This window comes from Heteronotia binoei, chromosome 5, assembly GCF_032191835.1.
Source record: "Heteronotia binoei isolate CCM8104 ecotype False Entrance Well chromosome 5, APGP_CSIRO_Hbin_v1, whole genome shotgun sequence".
NCBI classification, from domain to species: domain Eukaryota; kingdom Metazoa; phylum Chordata; class Lepidosauria; order Squamata; family Gekkonidae; genus Heteronotia; species Heteronotia binoei.
Genome location: NC_083227.1, coordinates 171,209,296 through 171,229,383, shown reverse-complemented (window position 1 = coordinate 171,229,383; position 20,088 = coordinate 171,209,296). Strand labels below are relative to the sequence as shown.

The 20,088-nt window shown below is 44.9% G+C and overlaps 1 protein-coding gene across 2 annotated transcripts in view; it reads left to right on the top strand.

Annotated features, from left to right (window-relative positions):
• SHISA6 (shisa family member 6) overlaps positions 1 to 20,088 on the top strand; it is a 349,135-nt gene that overhangs the window by 21,473 nt on the left and 307,574 nt on the right. For both annotated transcript variants that reach the window (XM_060240724.1, XM_060240726.1), the window contains exon 2: positions 19,403 to 19,563. In XM_060240724.1, coding sequence (XP_060096707.1) covers positions 19,403 to 19,563 — 161 coding nt within the window. The remainder of the gene's footprint in view (positions 1 to 19,402; positions 19,564 to 20,088) is intronic.

The following is a 20,088-nucleotide window of genomic DNA, read 5'->3' as shown; positions in this document are numbered from 1 at the left end:
TTTGGGAGGTCCTACAAACATTGTATAAGCACAAACTATTTGCTAAACTGTCAAAGTGTGAATTTCATAAGGAGGAGTTGGACTTTTGGGGCTGCCAGGTGTCACAGGCAGGACTAGGGATGGATCCTGCCAAAATCAGGGATGTGTTGGGTTGGGAAGCCCCCAAGACTAGAAGCTAATTACAATTATTTTTAGGATTCACTAACTTCTATTGTCCCTTCATAAAAATCTTTGCCTGGGTGGCCTCCTTCTCACTGACATGTTAAAACTAAAGGGAAAGGACCAGAAGGGGAAAAGCCGGGAGTCAAATTGAACTGATTCCCAAAGTGTCAACAATTCTCCTGAAGTTGAAACAGTTGTTCATTTTCAAACTGGTCCTCTTGAACCCAAATGAGACTAAACTATTCACAGTGCAGGTTGATCCAAGTGATGTCGTCATGGGCAGGGTCTTGTTGCAAGAGGGGCCAGACAGTAAACTCCACCCCGAGCCTATGTCTCCCAGATGTTTTAAGATATTGAGCGTAATTGGTCTGTGTGGGACAAGGAAGTGGTGGCTGTAAAGTTGGCACTAGAGATGTGGTGCCTTCGGCGAGAGTTCTGTTTGAGATATGGGCAGATCATAAAAATCTAGAAGCACTGCAGTCATGCTGGAAACAGGGAGCTAAACAATTCTGGTGGGTGCCGTTTTTCTCTAAGTTTAATTTCACAAGAAAGCAAATTTTATTGATGGGGAACTTTAACGGAACAATTCAGAATACGATAGATAGATCTGGGAAGAAAAAAAATGATAAAGGGAAATTGCCAAAGTCTTTTTTTGAATTGGTTAAACAGGAGAGTTTGGAAGATACATGGAGGAAGTTTAATCCTGAAGGACGGGACCATACCTTCTTTTCATCTAGACATAGCTCTTTCTCTAGAATTGACATGTTGTGGGGTACTAAAGATTTGGGACTTTTCTTTGTTATAAAAAAATAGAGATATTGCCTAAAATAGGAGCTGATCATAACCCAATAATGTGGATTACAAAACTGTCGAAAAAGTCAAGAAGATGGAGATTAAATGAAGATTTACTACAAAATAAAGAATTGGTGCCATCTCTAGAAAATGAAACCAAAGCGTACTTCCAAGTAAATGACAGAGAGGATATAGAATTTCAGACGGTATGGGATGCCTACAAGGCAGTAATGAGAAGATTACTAATAACATTGAATAATAAAGACAAGAGAGCAAAAGATAAACAGATGTTGGACATTCAAAATGAAATTAAGAAAAAAGAAGGTGAATTAAGGAAAAGGCCAGGAAAAAAGAAAATTATAAGGGAGATTGCAATATTGCAAGCACAAATGAGACATCTGTTAAATAAAGAATTGGAATGGAATTTGAAAAAATTAAAACAGAAATCTTTTGACGGAGCGAATAAACCTGGAAAATATTTGGCCTGGCAATTGAAGAAAAAGAGAGAAAGTAAAATTATTAATAAAATTGTGGCTGATGGAAGAGAGATGGTAGATCAAGAAGGAGTAAAGAGAGAATTTTTTAAATAGTATGCTAAACTATTTAAAGGTGCTAAAGTAAAGAAGGAAAAGATGGAAGCGTATTTGCAGAATATTAAAATAGCACCCTTAACTGATTATATGGAAAAAGTTTTGAATGATCCAATTGAAAAAAAAAAAAATGAAGTATCGATTAATGCAATAAAAATTGGAAAGGCACCTGGACCAGATGGATTTACGGCAAAAATTTTAAAAACGTTAAAAAAAAATGATTGGTTTCAAATGCAACAAATAAAAAGTTTGGTGGAAAGCGATGTTAAAACTGAAGGAATAAGACGAGAACAAACAGAAATGGAAAAAGTTCTGCTTGGAGATAATGAAAAATTAATTTTGAAAATCTATAAGTTACTTTTAAAATGGTCTACGGAAGATGAAGTAGTGAAATCGCAAATGATCAAGTGGGCAATTAATGTAAATAAAGAAATACAGATGGACACATGGGAATATTTGTGGAAGAACTTTATGAAACTCTCAACATGTCGGAGTATTAGAGAAAATTGTTTTAAGATGATGTACAGATGGTATATGACTCCTAAAAAGTTGGCAAAGATGAACAATAAGATGCCAGATAGATGTTGGAAATGTAAAAAACATGAAGGTTCTTTCTACCATATGTGGTGGACTTGTGAAAGAGCGAAAAAGTATTGGCAGATGATTCAACAAGAGATTTCTAAGATCTTGGGATACGAATTTAACAAAGTTGCAGAGACTTTTCTGTTGGGATTACAAATGGAAAAATTTCCAAAAGAAGATAGAACTTTAATCTGGTACTTGATCTCAGCTGCTAGGACATTGTATGCACAGTTGTGAAAGCAAGAAAAAATACCAGAGAAATGGGACTGGATGATAAAAGTTATGACATGGAGTGAAATGGACAAGTTAACAAGAACCTTAAGAGGCTATGATTTAGAAGTATTTAAGATGGAGCGGGAAAAGTTCAGAAGATACGTAGAAAAAGAGTGGAAAATAAAAGGACATTGGACAATTTTTGATAATGACTAAGTACAAGAGGGAGGAGGATATTAATTTTGGTTCTTATTAATTAAGGGAACCTTTAATATTAAGATTTTAAGTATATAACACCGGCGGGGGTCAAGTAACAGGGGGAGGGGTGGGTAGAAAGTAATATATGGGATAGATAAAAAAAGTAATCACTAATGAAGTAAGAAATTGAAATTTATTACCATGTGTTACTAATAAAATTGTTTGAAACACGAAGAAAGCACTTTCCTGGTAAATCAAACTTCTTGGCTGACACTCTCACTCGCTTTCCACAGTACAAGAGTCAAGTCCTCAAGTCCTCAAACTGGAGAGCCAGTTTGGTGTAGTGGTTAAGTGTGCGGACTCTTATCTGGGAGAACCGGGTTTGATTCCCCACTCCTCCACTTGCACCTGCTGAAATGGCCTTGGGTCAGCCATAGCTCTGGCAGAGGTTGTCCTTGAAAGGGCAGCTGCTGTGAGAGCCCTCTCCAGCCCCACCTACCTCACAGGGTGCCTGTTGTGGGGGAGGAAGGTAAAATAGATTGTGAGCCGCTCTGAGACTCTTCGGAGTGGAGGGCGGGATATAAATCCAATATCATCATCTTCTTCTTCTTCTTCTTCTTCTTCTTCTTCTTCTTCTTCTTCTTCTTCTTCTTCTTCTTCTTCTTCTTCTTCTTCTTCTTCTTCTTCTTCTTCTTCTTCTTCTTCTTCTTCTTCTTCTTCTTCTTCTTCTTCTGTCTCTCAGGGACATCAAACAGACCATTGATGTAATAGTTTATTGAACCTTGATAACTGTGTTAGGCAGGGCCAGTCTTTGCCTCCCTTATATACATTCAGTATAACCATTATATTTTCAAAGGGAAAGCGGGAAGCTCCAGCAGGAAATGTACGTGGGACGTACTTTAGCCCTTCCCCTCCCAGGTGTATCTAGCCTGGCTGGTCGACCTTGGCCTCTTAGGCAACCGCCAGACTGGCGGAGTCTTCTTTGATAACTTGTTGCAAAGAGATAGTGGTGAGCAAAGTGAAAGAGCAAGAGAACATCAGAATAACAATGTGCAGGAATTCATGGCAAGACCCTTGACATACTGCCTCTCCAAGCCTCACCCCCCCCCCCCGGCTTCTCCGGGAAAGAAAGAGGATTCATAATTTCATTGGTGGTGGAAGTTCTTGACCAATTTGGGCACATTAGTGTCTTTTGCATGCACCCATTCAGCTTGGCTAATGGGAAAGTGTGTCTATTTGATTAGGTAGTAGAGTTCATTGTGGCGGATCTTGGACTCAAGGATGGTCTCCACCTCATGGTGAATCTGACCCCAAACCAGAAGTGAGAGTGATGGGGTCTGTTGCGGGTGCCATGATGACGGTCCAGGGTCACGTTTCAGCAGGCTAGCATGAAAACAAGGGTGAACATGTTTTAGTGCTTTGGACAGTCCAAGTTCGACAGTTACAGCATTAATAACATGTTTGATGGGAAAAGAGCCCGAATATTTAAGTCCCAGTTTCTTTGAGGACTGAGAATTAGGTACGTTCTTAGTGGATATAAATGGAATCCCCTACTTTCAAGTCCCAGAGTCTAGAGTGATGTTTGTCATACTGCTCATTGTATGCTCTCTTGGCTTTTTCCAGCTGGTATTGGATTGAACTCCACCCCTTGGTAATCTGGGAATGGCTTGGCCTTGTAACCATTTATCACCACGAACAGAGTGCTGTCGGTGGAGCTGTGAACTATGTTATTATAGGCATACTCTGCGAAAGGGAGAAGAGACACCCAGTCAGTTGGAATGATACATAACGGTGCCAAAATTTCTCCAGCACCGTGTTCAGACCCTGAGCTTAGACCCTGCTCCATACCCATTAATTTGCACAGCTGTCCCCAAAATTTAGCAACAGATTGTGGCTCGCTGTCAGATATCACCTTACTGGGGAAGCTATGGATCTGGACCATGTGTTGGAAGAACAGTTGGGCAAACTGTTTAGCAGTAGGGAGTTGCTTGCATGGTACAAAATGGGCTTATTTTGAAATGTGTCTACTACCACCCTGACTTCCCTTGAGAGGGGGGAAGATCGGTGATGAAGTCCATGGAGATACAGTCCCAGGGATGTGAGGCCGTAGGCAGTGGTTGTAATTCTCCTGAACGTTCCCCCTCCCTCTTTTTGCTATTAGCACACTGGGCACTCTGTAACATATAGTGAAACATCCCTGCATGGAACAATTGTAGTGTTTTTACATAGCCAAAGTACCCCCCTAACTTCCCATCGTGGGAGCGTTACAGGACTGCTTTGCGGAGGTTCTCCAGAACCAATAAGTGATTGTCCTTGTAATATAGTCCCTCCAGTCCCAGTTGAAACCCTAGGTTTGTGTCAGGGGGGCAAGCTGTCAAAGTAGCCTGTAGCCATTCTAACAGTGAATTGGGCCCCCCCGGGGTCTAGTTTTTGCAAGTGTTCTTGCTGGCGCGTGGTGACGAGGGCTCCCAGTTGGGTGGGGGTGAACAGGGAATTAACAATTGGTTCCCGCTTGCTTTCATGTTGCGGGAGGCAGGATAGGCCGTCTGCCAAAAAGTTTTGCATTCCCAGGACATGTCCCAGGATGAATCGAAATTGATGGAAAACCCCCACCCACCACACTTGCTTATTGTTGAGGCTGTGGATAGCTGTGGATAGCTACCAAAGACGCTAAGTTTTTGTGGTCAGTCCAGAGCTCAAAAGGGGCGCCCTCTAAGTAGTGACACCATGCTCCAAGTACCAGCTTAATGAGGCTGACACCTCTTTGTTCCAAACCGACCAATTGCACTCCGAGTCCAAGAACTTTTGAGACAGCTATGCGCATAGGTGTAGGTTCCCGTCCTCTCCCTCCTGTAATAATACCGCCGCTCAAGCGACGTCACTTGCGTCACATTGTACCACAAACTTTTTGTTCTCATCAGGATGGATGAGTACTGGTTCAGGTGAATAGGGCTTTGAGTTTCTTCTGGGTCCGGATCGCTGTGCCTCTGGCCCTTTCCCCTTTATTTTTAATAAGTCTGTGAGGCGGAGGGCCACCTGGGCAAAATCCTTGATAAAGTTTCTTTAAAAGTGTGCAAACCCGATAAAACTCTGTTTGCAGGTTTGAGGGGCTGCCCACTTGACCACTGTCCTTATTTTGGCTGAGTCCATCCCTAAGTCTTGAGCAGAGACTCTGTAGCCAAAGAAATTTAACTCCTCCTTGTGGAACTCACACTTCGTTAGTTTGGCAAACTATATTGGTAGAGGGTCTGGAGGACCACGTGTACTAGCTGCACATGTGAGGGGAGGTCCTTGGAATATATCAACACATCATCTAGATAACAAACCACGTCCTCAAACAGAAACTTCCTTAATGCCTCAGTGATCATGTTCATGAATACTCCTGAGGCCCCTTTCAAGCCAATTTCAAGCCAATTGGCATGACTGCGTAATGAGAAAATGTGTGTGGCCATGGAGGAAGTCCGGGCCATCCCCAGAGAATACCGAGACTTGAAAAAAGTATTCATGAGGAGGAAGCTAATGAACTCTCCCCTCATAGAAGCACGGATTGTGCGATTGAACTCATCCCCAGGCAAGAACTGCCCAAGGCAAAACTGTACTCCATGGGGTGGGTGAAAAAGGCAGAACTGAGAAAGTTCATAGAGAAAAATCTCAAAAGAGGCTTCATCCGCCCAGCAACTGCCCCACATGCCGCGCCTGTACTATTCCAGAAAAAAAAGGACAGGAGCCTTAGACTTTGTACAGATTTTAGAGGGATCAATGGTATTTCAACCTCTAATGCCTATCCAATCCTCCTGATCTGAGACTTATTAAGTACGGTCTCAGAAGGGAAAATCTTTACCAAACTAGATTTGAGAGACATGTACTTTAGGGTGCGAATTAAAGAGGGGGACGAGTGGAAAACAGCCTTTAACACTCCGATGGGCCAATTTGAATACTTGGTGATGCCATTTGGATTACAAGGAGCCCCTGGGGTGTCTATGAACTTTATCAATGAAGTCTTGAGAGAGTACTTGTATCAAGGGGTGGTAGTGTACCTGGATGACATAAAATGATATTCAAATGATATGGAATCCCACGTGAGACTGGTGAAAAAAGTACTTTCCACTTTGTACGAACACAAGCTATATGCCAAACTGTCTAAGTGTGAGTTCCATAAGAAGGAGTTGGATTATTTGGGAATCAGGGTGTCCGGGAAGGGGTTAGCCATGGACCCAGCTAAAATCCAGGCAGTATTGGACTGGGAACCCCTGAGGACAGGTAGACACGTAGACAGTTACAATCGTCTCCTCTCCAGGCTAAACATCTCCATCTCCTTCAACCTTTCCACATAGGACTTGGTCTCCAGACCCCTCACCATCTTCATTGCCCTCCTCTGGACCTGTTGCAGCTTGTCTATATCCTTCTTAAAATGTGGTGCCCAAAACTAAACACAATACTCTAGCTGAGGTCTTACCAGTAGAGTACAGCGATACCATTACATCACGTGATCTGGACGCTATACTTCTGTTGATAAAGCCCAAAATTGCATTTGCCTTTTTAGCCACTGCATCACACTGTTGACTCATGTTCAGTGCATTATCCACTAAGACTCCTAGATCCTTTTTGCACATACTACTACTAAGACAAGTCTCCCCCATCCTATAACCACGCATTGGATTTTTCTTACCTAAATGCAGAACTTTACATTTATCCCTGTTAAAATTCATTTTATTGATTTTATCCCAGTTTTTCAGCCTGTCAAGGTCATCCTGTATCCTGTTTCTGTCTCCTACTGTATTTGCAACCCCTCCCAATTAACTATCTTCGGCAAATTTAATAAGCATTCTCTCTATTTTTTAATCAAAATCGTTTATAAAGATGTTGAACAAAACAGGCTCCAGGCCAACTCGTTGGCTTCTCGTGCCTCAATCACTCCCTCCAAGTCTCGGTATTCTTGTGGCACCATGGAAGCCTCTACTTTTATTACGTATACGTTTTCCATTTCGGGGGGGGGGGGTGTTCCGGACCCCAACGTTTATCTCAGACATGCTTTTGATACCCCGGATTTTGGAAATAGATGGCATTCTTGCTCCATTTCATGAACGGATCATGGTCTGCTAGCCATTCTAGGCCCAATACTGCTTGGAACTTGGCCGAGGGTGCTACTACAAAGGACCGTTGCTCCCAGTGGTGCCCCACCTCCAACTCCTACCTAACCTTTGGACAGTCCTCTTTAGCTGGCGACATTCCCCATCATACAAAGCATGCTTTCCCCTAGATTTAAAGGGATGCTTAGATACTTCAAAAATTGATTTAAAGGCTGTCAAAAGGTCCCCAAATGCTTTTAAGACTTTAGCTGGATCAGGGTCATCTGTTATTTCCAAAGTTAGCCTCTTTATCGAATCTGAGGACAATAAGGTATCAACTTCCAATTCACACTGAGGAGTTCACTTTCTTGCTATTGTGGAGGAGATCTCCTGACTTAGATTATATTTTGGAGAATGCATGCCTAAAACATTAATTAGCAACGTTAGTGAGAATGGAAGACGATCACCTAGATAAAAGGGTTCAACACATAAATCTGGACACTATACTTCTGTTGATACAGCCCAAAATTGCATTTGCCTTTTTAGCCACCGCATCACACTGTTGACTCATGTTCAGCGTATGATCCACTAGATCCTTTTTGCACATACTACTGCTAAGACAAGTCTCCCCCATCCTATAACCATGTATTGGATTTTTCCTACCTAAATGCAGAACTTTACATTTATCCCTGTTTATTGATTTTAGCCCAGTTTTTTAGCCTGTCAAGGTTATCCTGTATCCTGTTTCTGTCTTCTACTGTATTTGCAACCCCTCCAAATTTAGTATCACTGGCAAATTTAATAAGCATTCCCTCTATTTTTTCATCCAAATCAATTTAAAAAGATGTTGAGCAAAACAGGTCCCAGGACAGATCCTTGAGGCACTCCACTTGTCATTCCTCTCCAAGAGGATGAGGAACCATTCACTACTCTTTGGGTGCGATCTGTCAATCGGTTACAGATCCACCTAATGGTAGCAGGATCCAAACCACATTTTACCAACTTGTCAACAAGGATAGCATGTGGAACCTTATCAAAAGCCTTACTGAAATCAAGATAAATGATGTCTACAGCATTTTCCTGATCCAGCAAGTTAGTCACTTTCTCAAAAAAAGAGATCAGGTTAGTCTGACATGACTTGTTTTTGAGGTACCCATGCTGGCTCTTAGTAATCACATCCATTCTTTCTAAATGTTTCAGGACCAACTGTTTGATGATTTGTTCTAAAACTTTCCCAGGTATATATTTATGTTAAGCTGACGGGTCGATAGTTACCCGAATCGTCTTTCTTCCCCTTCTTGAAGATGGGGACAGCATTCACCCACCTCCAATCTTCCGGCACCTTTCCTGTTCTCCAAGAATTTTCAAAAATAATAGTCAGAGGCTCAGAAATTACATCCGCAAGCTCTTTTAGAACCCTTAGATGCAATTCATCTAGCCCTGAAACTAGGTGTTTATGTACTACAACTATGCTGATCCTAGGTTGGAACTTCATACCCTCCTTATATGTTCTGTTTTTGCCATGTTGAGCACCGTTTCCCTCACAAGAGAAGACTGAGGAAAAGTAGGAATAGAGAAGTTCCGCCCTCTACATTACCCGTTACAATTTCACTTTCCTGCCCACGCAATGGGCTTACCATGTCCTTGCTCTTTTTGTTACTCTGAACAAAAGAAAAGAACTCTTTTTTGTTGTTTTTAGCATCCTTGGCCAGCCTAAGCTCATACTGAGCTTTAGCTTTCCTAACATTTTCTCTACAAGCAGTGGTGATTTGTTTATATGCATCCTTGGTTATAAGGCCCTCCTTCCAGTTCCTAAAGGAGTCTTTTTTATTTCTCAAGTCTTTAGAGAGCTTTTTATGGAGCCAATTCAGCTTCTTTAGGCTTTTTCCATTTTTTCTTTTCATAGGAATAGTGTGTGATTGCACTTTCAGTATTTCGCTTTTAAGAAACTCCCAACTCTCCTGAACCCCCTTCCTCCTAAGTATTTATGACCATGGGATTTTACCCAACATAACTCTAAGTTTATCGAAGTTTGCCTTTCTGAAGTGCAACCTATAAGTGTGACCATGTATAGCTTTTCCCTTCCCTAAGACTGTAAATTCCAAAATTACATGGTGTCAAGTCGGCAGATTCAATAACAAGTCGTTGTTGATACAAAGAAACTAGTTTATTGATACTGTTACTTGAGTCTAGGCCAATATTGAAAGACTGAAGAACATACAGGGACACTTCAAAGGGATTCCTACGGGGGGCGGGATTTGCAGGGAACATTCACACATTGATGTTACCAATTCGTTCTCAGGCCTGCTTGGCCTTGATTGTAGTAGGCTCCTGACTTCCTTCTGAGCCAGGCCTGAGAAGGCACAGATAAGACTTTCACATCTCTCCATTTCAAAGCAAAACTACATAATAAAAGAAAGGGGGGTAGGGAGAGTTTAAGCTAGCAGCCTTTGAATATACTTTGGTTTTACCCAGAATGCTCTTTGACTGAACCAGAGTTATACAAAGACTTGACATACTGCCCCCCCTAAGCTGCCTCCACAGCTCTGTTGGCTTGACTTTGGTGGAACTTTTTAATCAGGTCTGGTGCTGAGATGTCTCCCTCAGCTACCCATTCATTTTCACTGACTGGGAAATGTTTCCATTTGACTAGGTAATACAAAATTCCTCTTTTTACTTTAGAGTCCAGGATTTCTTGGACCTCGTGGTGGCTCTGGTTACCAATTGGCACAGGTTGGGGGGGCTGGTACTCAAGGATGCCAAGTCGAAGCCCCAGGGTCTCGACAAAGAAGGCTGCAATGAAATACAGGGTGTATTTTATTAAGAGCCTTTGGCAGCTCCAGTTCCATAGTCACCTGGTTAATGACCCTTTTGATTTTGAAGGGCCCCAGAAACTTATAGGCTAGTTTCCTAGAAGGTTGACTGAGGGGTAGGTTTTTAGTAGACACAAACACCGAGTCTCCCACCTTGAAATCCCAAGTGGGAGCATGGGATTTGTCATAGTATTTCTTGTAAGTCTCTTTAGCTGCCTCCAGGTTTTCCTGGATGGTTTTCCAGCTCCCGCTTGGTCCCTGCCACCATTGTTCGAATGCAGCGGGATCCGAGGGAGCCTCCCCCCTGGCAGTAAGGGCATTGGCTTGCCTTTGTACCTGTGCACTGTGGAGAAGGGGGAGGCTTTGGTGCAGCTGTGCACACTGTTGTTGTATCCATACTCTGCGAATGGGAGCAGGTCGACCCAGTCGGATTCGCGGTGGTTGATAAAACAGCGAAGGTACTGCTCTAGAACCCCGTTCACCCTCTCTGTCTGTCCGTCCGTCTGGGGGTGGTAGGCTGAACTCAATCCTTGTTCTATTACCACCAGTTTACAAAACTCCCGCCAGAAGGTGGCAACAAACTGTGGCCCGCGGTCACTAATGACCTTGTCTGGGAATGAATGGAGTTTCACCACGTGGTTAAAGGACAGCGTGGCTAGCTTCTTTGCGGTGGGTAGTTGGGCACATGGGATGAAATGGGCTTGCTTAGAAAAGGTATCTACCACCACCAAAATCACTGTCTTCCCATGAGAGGGGGGTAACTCCACAATGAAATCCATGGACACCACTGACCAGGGCCATTTGGCTGTTTCCAGGGGCTTGAGCAGCCCTGGTGTTTTTCCACCCCTTCTCTTGGCCATGATGCAAATGGGACAGCCGGCCACGTACTCTGTGTCAAGTCGGTGGATTCAATAACGAGGCTTTGTTGATAACAAAGTAGCTAGTTTATTGATATCATGGTTCTCGACTACGAGATTGAAAGACTAAAGATCATACAGTAGAATGCAATCACATAAGGTACACTTCAAAGGGATACTTGAGGGAGGGGTACTATGCAGGGCACATTCACACATTGATGTTACAATTTTGTTCTCAGGCCTGCTTTGGTCTTGAGCGTCTCCTCGGCTCCAACCTCCCCCGATGCCTGGCCTGAGGAGGCTCTATAATCTCTTTCACATATTCCCATTTCAAAGCACAACTACATAACAAAGGAAAGGGGGGGTGAGGAGAGTTCAAGCTAGCAGCATTGGCATACAGTATGGCTTTACCCAGGATGCTTCTCTCCTGAACCAAAGATTGAATGCAGGCTTGACCAGAGTTAAAGCAGACTCGACACTCTGACACGTCCTTCTTTAGGGACGGCCACCAGAACTGCCTGCTGACGAGATGCAGGGTTTTTATGTAGCCAAAGTGCCCTGCTGGTTTGTTTGAGTGGCAGAACTGCAGTACCTCTGCTCTTAAGCTCTTGGGGACGTACAGCTTTTCCCCCTTATACCACAGTCCGTCTCTCCCTTTTAGCACCCCTTCTGGCCGCTCCTTCCCTTCCCTTTCTGTCTCGGCAGCCAGTTTTTCCTTACTTAACCCCTCTAGCTCCTTTTTCTTTTGGGATCGGGTAGTGACCATGGCAACTACTTGAGAAGGCGGGACCAAGGAGTCTACCACTTCTTCCCTCTGGCTCTCATGCTGCGGGAGCCGCGAGAGAGCGTCCGCTAAGAAGTTTTTCGTCCCGGGGATGTGCCGCAGGGTGAAATCGAATTTGGAGAAGAACCCCGCCCACCGAATTTGCTTTTCACTCAGCTTTCGCTTCCCCGTTAGGGTCTCAAGATTTTTGTGATCAGTCCAGATCTCAAAAGGTACTTTGGCTCCCTCTAGCCAGGACCGCCACATTTTTAAAGCGAACATGACAGCGAAAGCCTCCTTATCCCACACTGACCAGTTTCTCTGTTCTCCCGAGAACTTCTGGGAGATGTAGGCACAGGGTCTCAGCTTCCCTTCCCCATCCCTTTGCATGAGAATGGCTCCGATGGCCACATCGGAGGCGTCGCATTGCACAATGAAGGCCCGCTGCTCGTCGGGGTGGCTCAGGACCGGCTCACTAGTGAACAGGCGTTTCAGTTTGTTGAAGGCCGCTTGGCACTTTGGGGTCCGATTTAACCTGGCTCCCAGGCGTTTTGCCTCGGGTCCCTTCCCATTCGTCTTTAGGAGCTCGGTTAGGGGAAGGGCGATCTGGGCGAACCCCTCTATGAAGGTCCTGTAAAAATTTGCGAACCCGAGAAATGATTGGAGCTGTCTACGTGTCCTTGGGGGAGCCCAGTCTAAGACCGCTTGCACCTTAGCCAGGTCCATTGCCAACGCCTTTTCAGAAACGCGGAACCCTAAATAATCTAGTTCCATCTGATGGAACTCACAGTTAGACAGTTTGGCGTACAGCTGGTGCTCCAGCACATGCAGAGCACCTCCCTCACCAATTTCACATGCGACTGTTCGTCTTGCGAATAAATAATGATGTCATCCAGATACACCACCACCCCCTTAAACAAAAACTTTCTGAGCATGTCATTGATAAAGTTCATAAATACTCCCGAAGCCCCCTGGAGTCCGAATGGCATGACCAAGTACTCGAACTGTCCCATAGGCGTATTGAACACCGTCTTCCATTCATCCCCCTCCTTGATGCGCACTCAGAAGTACGCGTCCCTCAGGTCCAACTTGGTAAAAATCTTGCCTCCCGAAACTGTACTCAGCAGGTCCTGGATGACGGGGATGGGGTAGGCGTTGGATGTGGAAATCGCATTTATTCCGCGAAAATCTGTACAAAGTCTAAGTGAGCTGTCCTTCTTCTTCCTAAAGAGGACCGGGGTGGCGTGGGGGGCTGTGGCCGGTCTAATGAAGCCTCGCTCCAAGTTGTGATCTAGGAATTTGCGAAGCTCCTTCTTTTCTGCCCACCCCATTGTATACAGTTTTGCCTTGGGCAGGGTCTCCCCCAGGATTAGCTCTATGGCGCAGTCGGTGTCTCGATGGGGGGGGGTAGCTTGTTGGCTCCCTGCTCGCTAAATACCCCCATCAGATCCCGGTAGGCTTTCGGAATGGCGTGGACCTCAGCTACCGGAGCGCGTGGGCCCCAAGCAGGATTCCAGAGGTGGCTCGCACAAAGGGGGTCTATGAACCGGATGGTTTGCGCCCCCCACCTAATGCGGGGCTCGTGCTTCTCTAGCCAGCCCACTCCCAGGACCACCGGGTAGGAGCAGGACAGGGCAATAATGAAGGCTTCTTGGTCCCAGTGCTCCTCGATCCCCATCGGGAGGGGCTGGGTTTCTAGCTTACATGGCTCCCCTCGCATTACTGACCCGTCCATCTGTTCAAACTGCATGGGGCAGGGTAGCGGTGAGCTCTCGAGCCCTAATGCTTCTACTATCTTGGGGGATATCAGTTCTCGATTGCACCCCGAGTCTATTAGGGCCCGGACCTGCATGAACCTTTTCAGGTTAGGGTTCAGAAGTTTCAAGGTTAAAAAGTATAAACGTCCCGTTACTCTCACCCTCACTGGTGCCTCTTCCGGCTCGACCTGCTGGCTGGCACCCTTCAAAGCAGGTCGGTCTCGTTTCCCGCCGGCTCGGACGCCCAGGCCAAGTCGCCCAGCTCCGCCGACAGCAGCACCTCCTCGTCCAGCTCCTTGGACACAGCGACGCTACTCTTTGCCGCTTCCTTAGGGCGGCTGGCCTGCTTCTTCGGGGTTGGAACGTTGGTCTTCGTCCCCACTTGTGGGGTCTTGGGAGGCGGGGGGTTTGGGCAGCTGGAGGCCAGATGGTTCATATCACCGCACCTGAAGCACCTGCGGGGCCCCGCAGTCGCTCCCCCTCCTCCCCCAGCGGGCTTTTTGGCTTCTGGCTTCACGGGGCTAGGTTTCTGCTGGCCCTTCCACGACTGGTACTGGCGCTGCATCGTGACCCGCTTCATGTTGGTCTCGACCTCCCCACCAGCTGGATCCAGCCCACTAGGGTTTTCTAACAGATGTCCAGGTAATTGAAATCTCCCATGATCACTGTATTCCTTCTCTTGGAGAACTTTGCAGTCTGTTGTAGGAATATCTCATCCAAGTCCTCTGCCTAGCTTGGTGGTCTATAGCAAACCCCCACAATAATATCACTGTTTCTTCTTCCTCCTTTTACTTTTACCCAGAGACTCTCAACTGAGCTGCCATGCTCAAATGCACATATTTCCTCACAAGTATATACCTCCTTCACATATACTGCTACATTTCCGCCCTTTCTCATTTGCCTGTCCCTTTTAAATGTTCTACCCCTGAATCCTAATTTTCCAGTTGTGAGTGTCATCCCACCAAGTTTCAGTAAGGCCTATTACGTCATAGTTTCCTTCCTGTATTAGGACTTCCAGTTCCTGTTTGTTTCCCATACTCTGTGCATTAGTGTAGAGACATCAGAATCCACGTTTTATGCATCTCCAGAGTTTAGTTTCCGTACAAACCTGCAAGTTAACATTACCTAGCATATGTGCCGCTCTCTGCAAAGCTTTTGTGTTCTTATGCCCAGTTTCTGGCATCATATGAGGCTTTGAATTATTGTCTCACTCCCCCATACAATTTAGTTTAAAGCCCTCCTTATTAGGTTAGCAAGGCAGTTACCAAGCAGCCTTTTCCCTATCACCATAGTGCAAACCATCTCCCGATAGAAGACCACCATCTCGAAAGCGTAAGCCATGGTCCAGAAATCCGAATCTTTCTTGACATAGCCAGTCATTTATTTGAAGTATTTTTTTCTTGTCCTAAGCCATGGCCTTCAACAGGAAGCACTGACGAGAACACAACCTGTGTGCCCAGCTCCTTCACTTTCTGACCCAGAGCCACATAGTCTTTTCTAATACGTTCAGGGCTATGACGGGCAGTATCGTTCATTCCTACGTGGATCAGCAAGAAAGGATAGTAATCCATGGGCTTGATAAGTCTTCTAATCCTTTCTGTCATATGCTGGATGCGTGCATCCGGCAGACAGCAGACCACTTGGGATGACAAGTCCAGTCTGCACACTTTGGGCTCCACCCCTCTGAGCAAGGAGTCTCCAACCACCACCACTTCCCTCTTCCTATATTGGGGAGCAGAAGCTCCAGGCTTCTTATCCACAGGATCCTGATAAACTTTCTTCAAGGTTCGTGGAGGCTGGGAAAGTAGCCTTTGTTCCAATGGTTCAAAATCAGTTACTGTGGGAAGATCCTGGAACCTATTGCTGAGCAGCAGAGGCTCAGAACATCTCCTGATTTTCTTTTTCCTTTGGGTTACATTTTTCCAGGAACCCTCCTCCTGTGTTGGGTTCTCTTCTAATTGCTGAGATACCATTTCCTCTCCCTCCTCTTGTCCTTTCAGAAGTGCCACATGCGTTTTGTCAAGAAAATCTTCACCTTCCTTTATACACTGCAGTGTGGACAATTGTGCCTCCAGTCCCTGTATCTTCTCCTCCAGCAGGGCCACTAACTTAACCTTGCTGCAAGTGTAATTCATGCTACTCTCAGGTAGAAATACAAACATCCCACGCTCTTTACACGTCACTCCTTCTGCTCCTTCACCAGCCATACTGCTGCAATCCATTTCAAAGTTTTCTTTATCTTCTCTTTAAATCCCACTACCAACTGCTACTTGAAACTACTTGTGAGTAACTACCCACCTTTCTAAAGAACCCCCCAGGCTAGACCCCAGTCTAAGAGCCAGAGGCTAATAGCTTTTTTTGCTCTTGCCCTTTGGCTCACCCCAAAGGCTCGTGCCTCTGGAAAGGATGAGGCTTGCAAATTAAAGGATCAAGCCCTCACCCACCTCTGACTCAAGAGCCAGAGCAACAGCAGAGGGTGGAGCCAGCAACTACCCCCATGCAAACAAGCTCTCCTCACTCAGCAACAACTTACCAGCAGCTCTGTTCTAACCCCAAGCAGCTTTCTCTACTGCAGCTGAGCCACTTCTACCTCTGGCAAGGACGAACCTTGCAAATTAAAGGCTCAAGCCCCCACCCACTTCTGACTCAACAGCCAGAGCAAGAGCAGAGGGTGGGTCTTTGATGGTAATGAACGGGTTATCAAGAAAACTAAGGACTCATAGAGCCTGTGTCAGGTGACCTGAGGGTGGGGGCCAGAGTGCTCGGAACTCTCAGAGGTGATTGACAGTTAACGGCTGAGGGAGTTAGTGTCGGACAGACAGAGCCTGAGGCAGTTAGTAACAGACAGAGTCTGAGGGAGACTGCTGAAGAAAGCAGTTGGTCTGAGAAAGAGCTGAGACAGGAGCTGAGGAGATTCTTCGAGAGAAGCAGAGCTCACTGTTTACTCTATAAAGACAGCCACGGGGCTGTGTGTGACTAGAGCAGAGTCACAGTAAAAGACCTGATACAATATGATGCTTGGTTTAAACTGTAATGAATTGCTTAGCTTAACTGACTCCATTTTCTAACCCATGGTATTAACCTTAAGGAGAAACCTTGCGTATCAAAGTAGAGGCATAGTTAGAGTTTGTAGAATCTTTCGGGCTCAAGTGCCGTGTTCTACTGGAGAAAGTTTTTCTTCCAGACGTTTCGTTCTCGGCTGCAGAGAACATCCTCAGTGGCGTTGCAGCCAGAGCAGGCGCTCTGACCTTCTTGGCTGCTGTGCATTGAGTGAGGCCAGGGCTGCTGGAGAGCTGCTATTTCTAGGCTGGAGGGGGTGCGGTGAAAGGGCAATAGGTTTGTGGATGTGCCCATTGTTTGGTGGGGCTTCCTGGAAGGGTAGTGATAAGGAAACTGGCTGTTGAATGTGACCATTGTTCTGTGTTAATTGCTGGGAGGGTTGGAAGGGGTATGAAGAAAAGGAAGATGGTTGTTGACTGCAGTATCAACACTCGCCTCACCGAACACAAGAGACACTGTCACTTGTTTCAGCCAGAAAAATCAGCTGTAGCTGAACATACACTTCAAAAAGGAGACCATGTCATCCACTTTGAAAGAACTGAAGTCCTTTCTACGGCCTCACATTATCATACCCGCCTGAACAGAGAAGCTATTGAGATTTACAAACACCAGCACACATTTAACAGAAAGGAAGAAGGCACCAATCTTGGTATCCAGCTCTGCAAAACACCCTACAGACTATAAATTGCAGAAATTCACAGAACAACCAGTACATTCCACAGAACAATCAGCACAGTCAACAACCATCTTCCTTTTGCTCCGGCTGCAACGCCACTGAGGATGTTCTCCGCAGCCGAGAACAAAACGTCTGGAAGAAAAACTTTCTCCAGTAGAACACGGCACTTGAGCCCAAAAGATTCTACAAACCCTAATTGTCAGGCTCTGTTCATTTATGATATTAAGTAATGCTGTTACTAACCATATTCAATGCTGCATAAAAATGCTAACTAACATAGAAGCTGGGAACAACCAGGAGGGCGGCGGGAAGAGTAGAGGCTGCTTCCCATGAATATCAAAGGTTGCCAAGATCCCTTTGAAGCCTACAGTATGTGCCAAATTCTCACCTCCGCTCCGGAGGCCCAAGGACATTGCCGCTGGGAATTATAACCACCAACTGACAAGATAAGGGGGGGAAGCGCTAGGAAAGATCTCACATGCAAAGCAACCTTTTGTTTTGGGAATCAGGGGTTAGAAACCATTGCTTTGAAGTAGAAAGATAAATGCCAATAGTTCGAGCTGATCTCCATCATTTCCAATAGTCGCCATGCTGGAGTAACACAGTATGCAATAAAGACAACTTTGTTTTAAAATATCAAAGTCTGCTTGCTTGTGAGCTTCAATGAACCTACGCCTGACACTAACGATGTTACCAGCAGTGAAAACCTGAAATCTTTGAGAGGCATAGTTGGTACTAACACTGGTGTGAATTCCTGTCCCTGATACTAACAAAGGCAACAACCCTTTGAAGATAAGATGCCTCCGGGAATGCCGGTTTGGCCATCCCTGTGAGAATGGGAACCACAAAGAGATAAGAGAAAGCAACCGTGTGAAATGTATCACTTCATAGTGGGAATGTTGATTTGCTTAGAAACCTTTGATGTACAAGTGTTTAAAATATCTATGCACCCAGGGAAAAGTATCAGTTCCAATCTTGCTGCGCTCAGAAACTATGAACTATCAAAATAAACCTTAAACATTGTAACAAATGAAGTCTGGTTAATTTGAAGTTCCATTGTCTGACACTTAGGACACCATTGAGCACAATGACATCTCCCCCCCACCCCACTCAGTACTGCTATTGTGGTACTCTTTACTCTGTGTTTATATCACTTGTACCATGTAGATGCAAGAAAGGAATTATTTGTAACCTGGAAGGGTTCTGAAATGGAAATGCTTTAGTGGAATGAGCTGGTTTCATATTGTACTTTTAGGTATGGAGAGCATCATCAGTAATCACATCTGTTTGTTAACTCCTTTATTTGTATGCTAAAAAGCTACTATTCACAGGTTTTACCAACCGCTTTAATCTAATCATAGCAATACTCATTGCTCAGTTACTTGTGCATCTTGATACTGACTAACCTTTCCTGGCAACTAGCCCCGCACCTCTATCTAAGGCTTGAGGAAGTGTTTTTCAATGTATTTGAAAAAAGTGTGCATGCACGCACGAGCTTATAAGCAGAATGGAACTTTGTAGGTCTTAAAGGTGCCACTGTGCTTCAGACCAACAGGGCTACCCACCCACCTGAAGAAAGAACATGTAACTCCTGTATACTCTTATTTTTATCACTTTCACACACGTTGAATAATGCACTTTTAATCACTTTCAATGCACCTTAGCATTCATTTGCAAGTAGATTTTGCCATTTCCACACTGTAGAATCCAGTTGCACAGTGCATTGAAAGTGGATTGGAAATGTGTTATTCAGTGTGTGTAAAAGTATAAACCAAAGCATTGTGTTCTGTGGAGACAAATTCAGGAAGTTTTGCTTGCTATTCATGTTGTTTTATGAACACTTTGCACTATCTTCCCTCCTTCCTTCTAGGGCTCTGGCTGATATCCTCCGGCAGCAGGGACCAATCCCCATAGCACACTGTGACAGAGAGACTATCTCAGCTATAGAGTCCTCCTCCAAAGACAACACACCAGTCAGAACATCCTCCAAAAACCACTACACACCAGTGCGCACCTCCAAGAGCAACCTAGGTAAGCACTGAACTTCTTTAGTACTAATATGAGCTCACCTGGTATGGTCTACAGAAAAAGGGTCAAAATAGAGCAGTGGAGTATCATTGGGTTCTGTATACTCTGCAGTGATGTCTGGGGAGTCTAAGAAGGGCATTTTAACTGCAACTGCAACATGCAACTGCAGGGATTCATTAAGAAATACAATTGTTCAGGCCTCAGATTCAGTGGGTGCTCACAGGAGCACAGCTCCTGAACCTTTCCGAGAGTTCCACCTCTTCCTTCTGAGAGTTCCACCTCCTCATCCATTGAATAGTATGTGCAGCTGCTTAACAATCCCTGGATGAGCTCCACCACCTATTTTTCTACAAAACGACCCCTGCAATTATTTCTTCTGAAGGCTTTTAATACCAGGCAGATATTCTGAGATATTCTGATAATCTTTAAATGTGTGATTTTGATAAACTCTTGAACTAATGCACTACTGTTTGGCTGTAGAAAAAAATTCTATAGATATAAAAGGCAAGCTGTACTGATGACAACTCA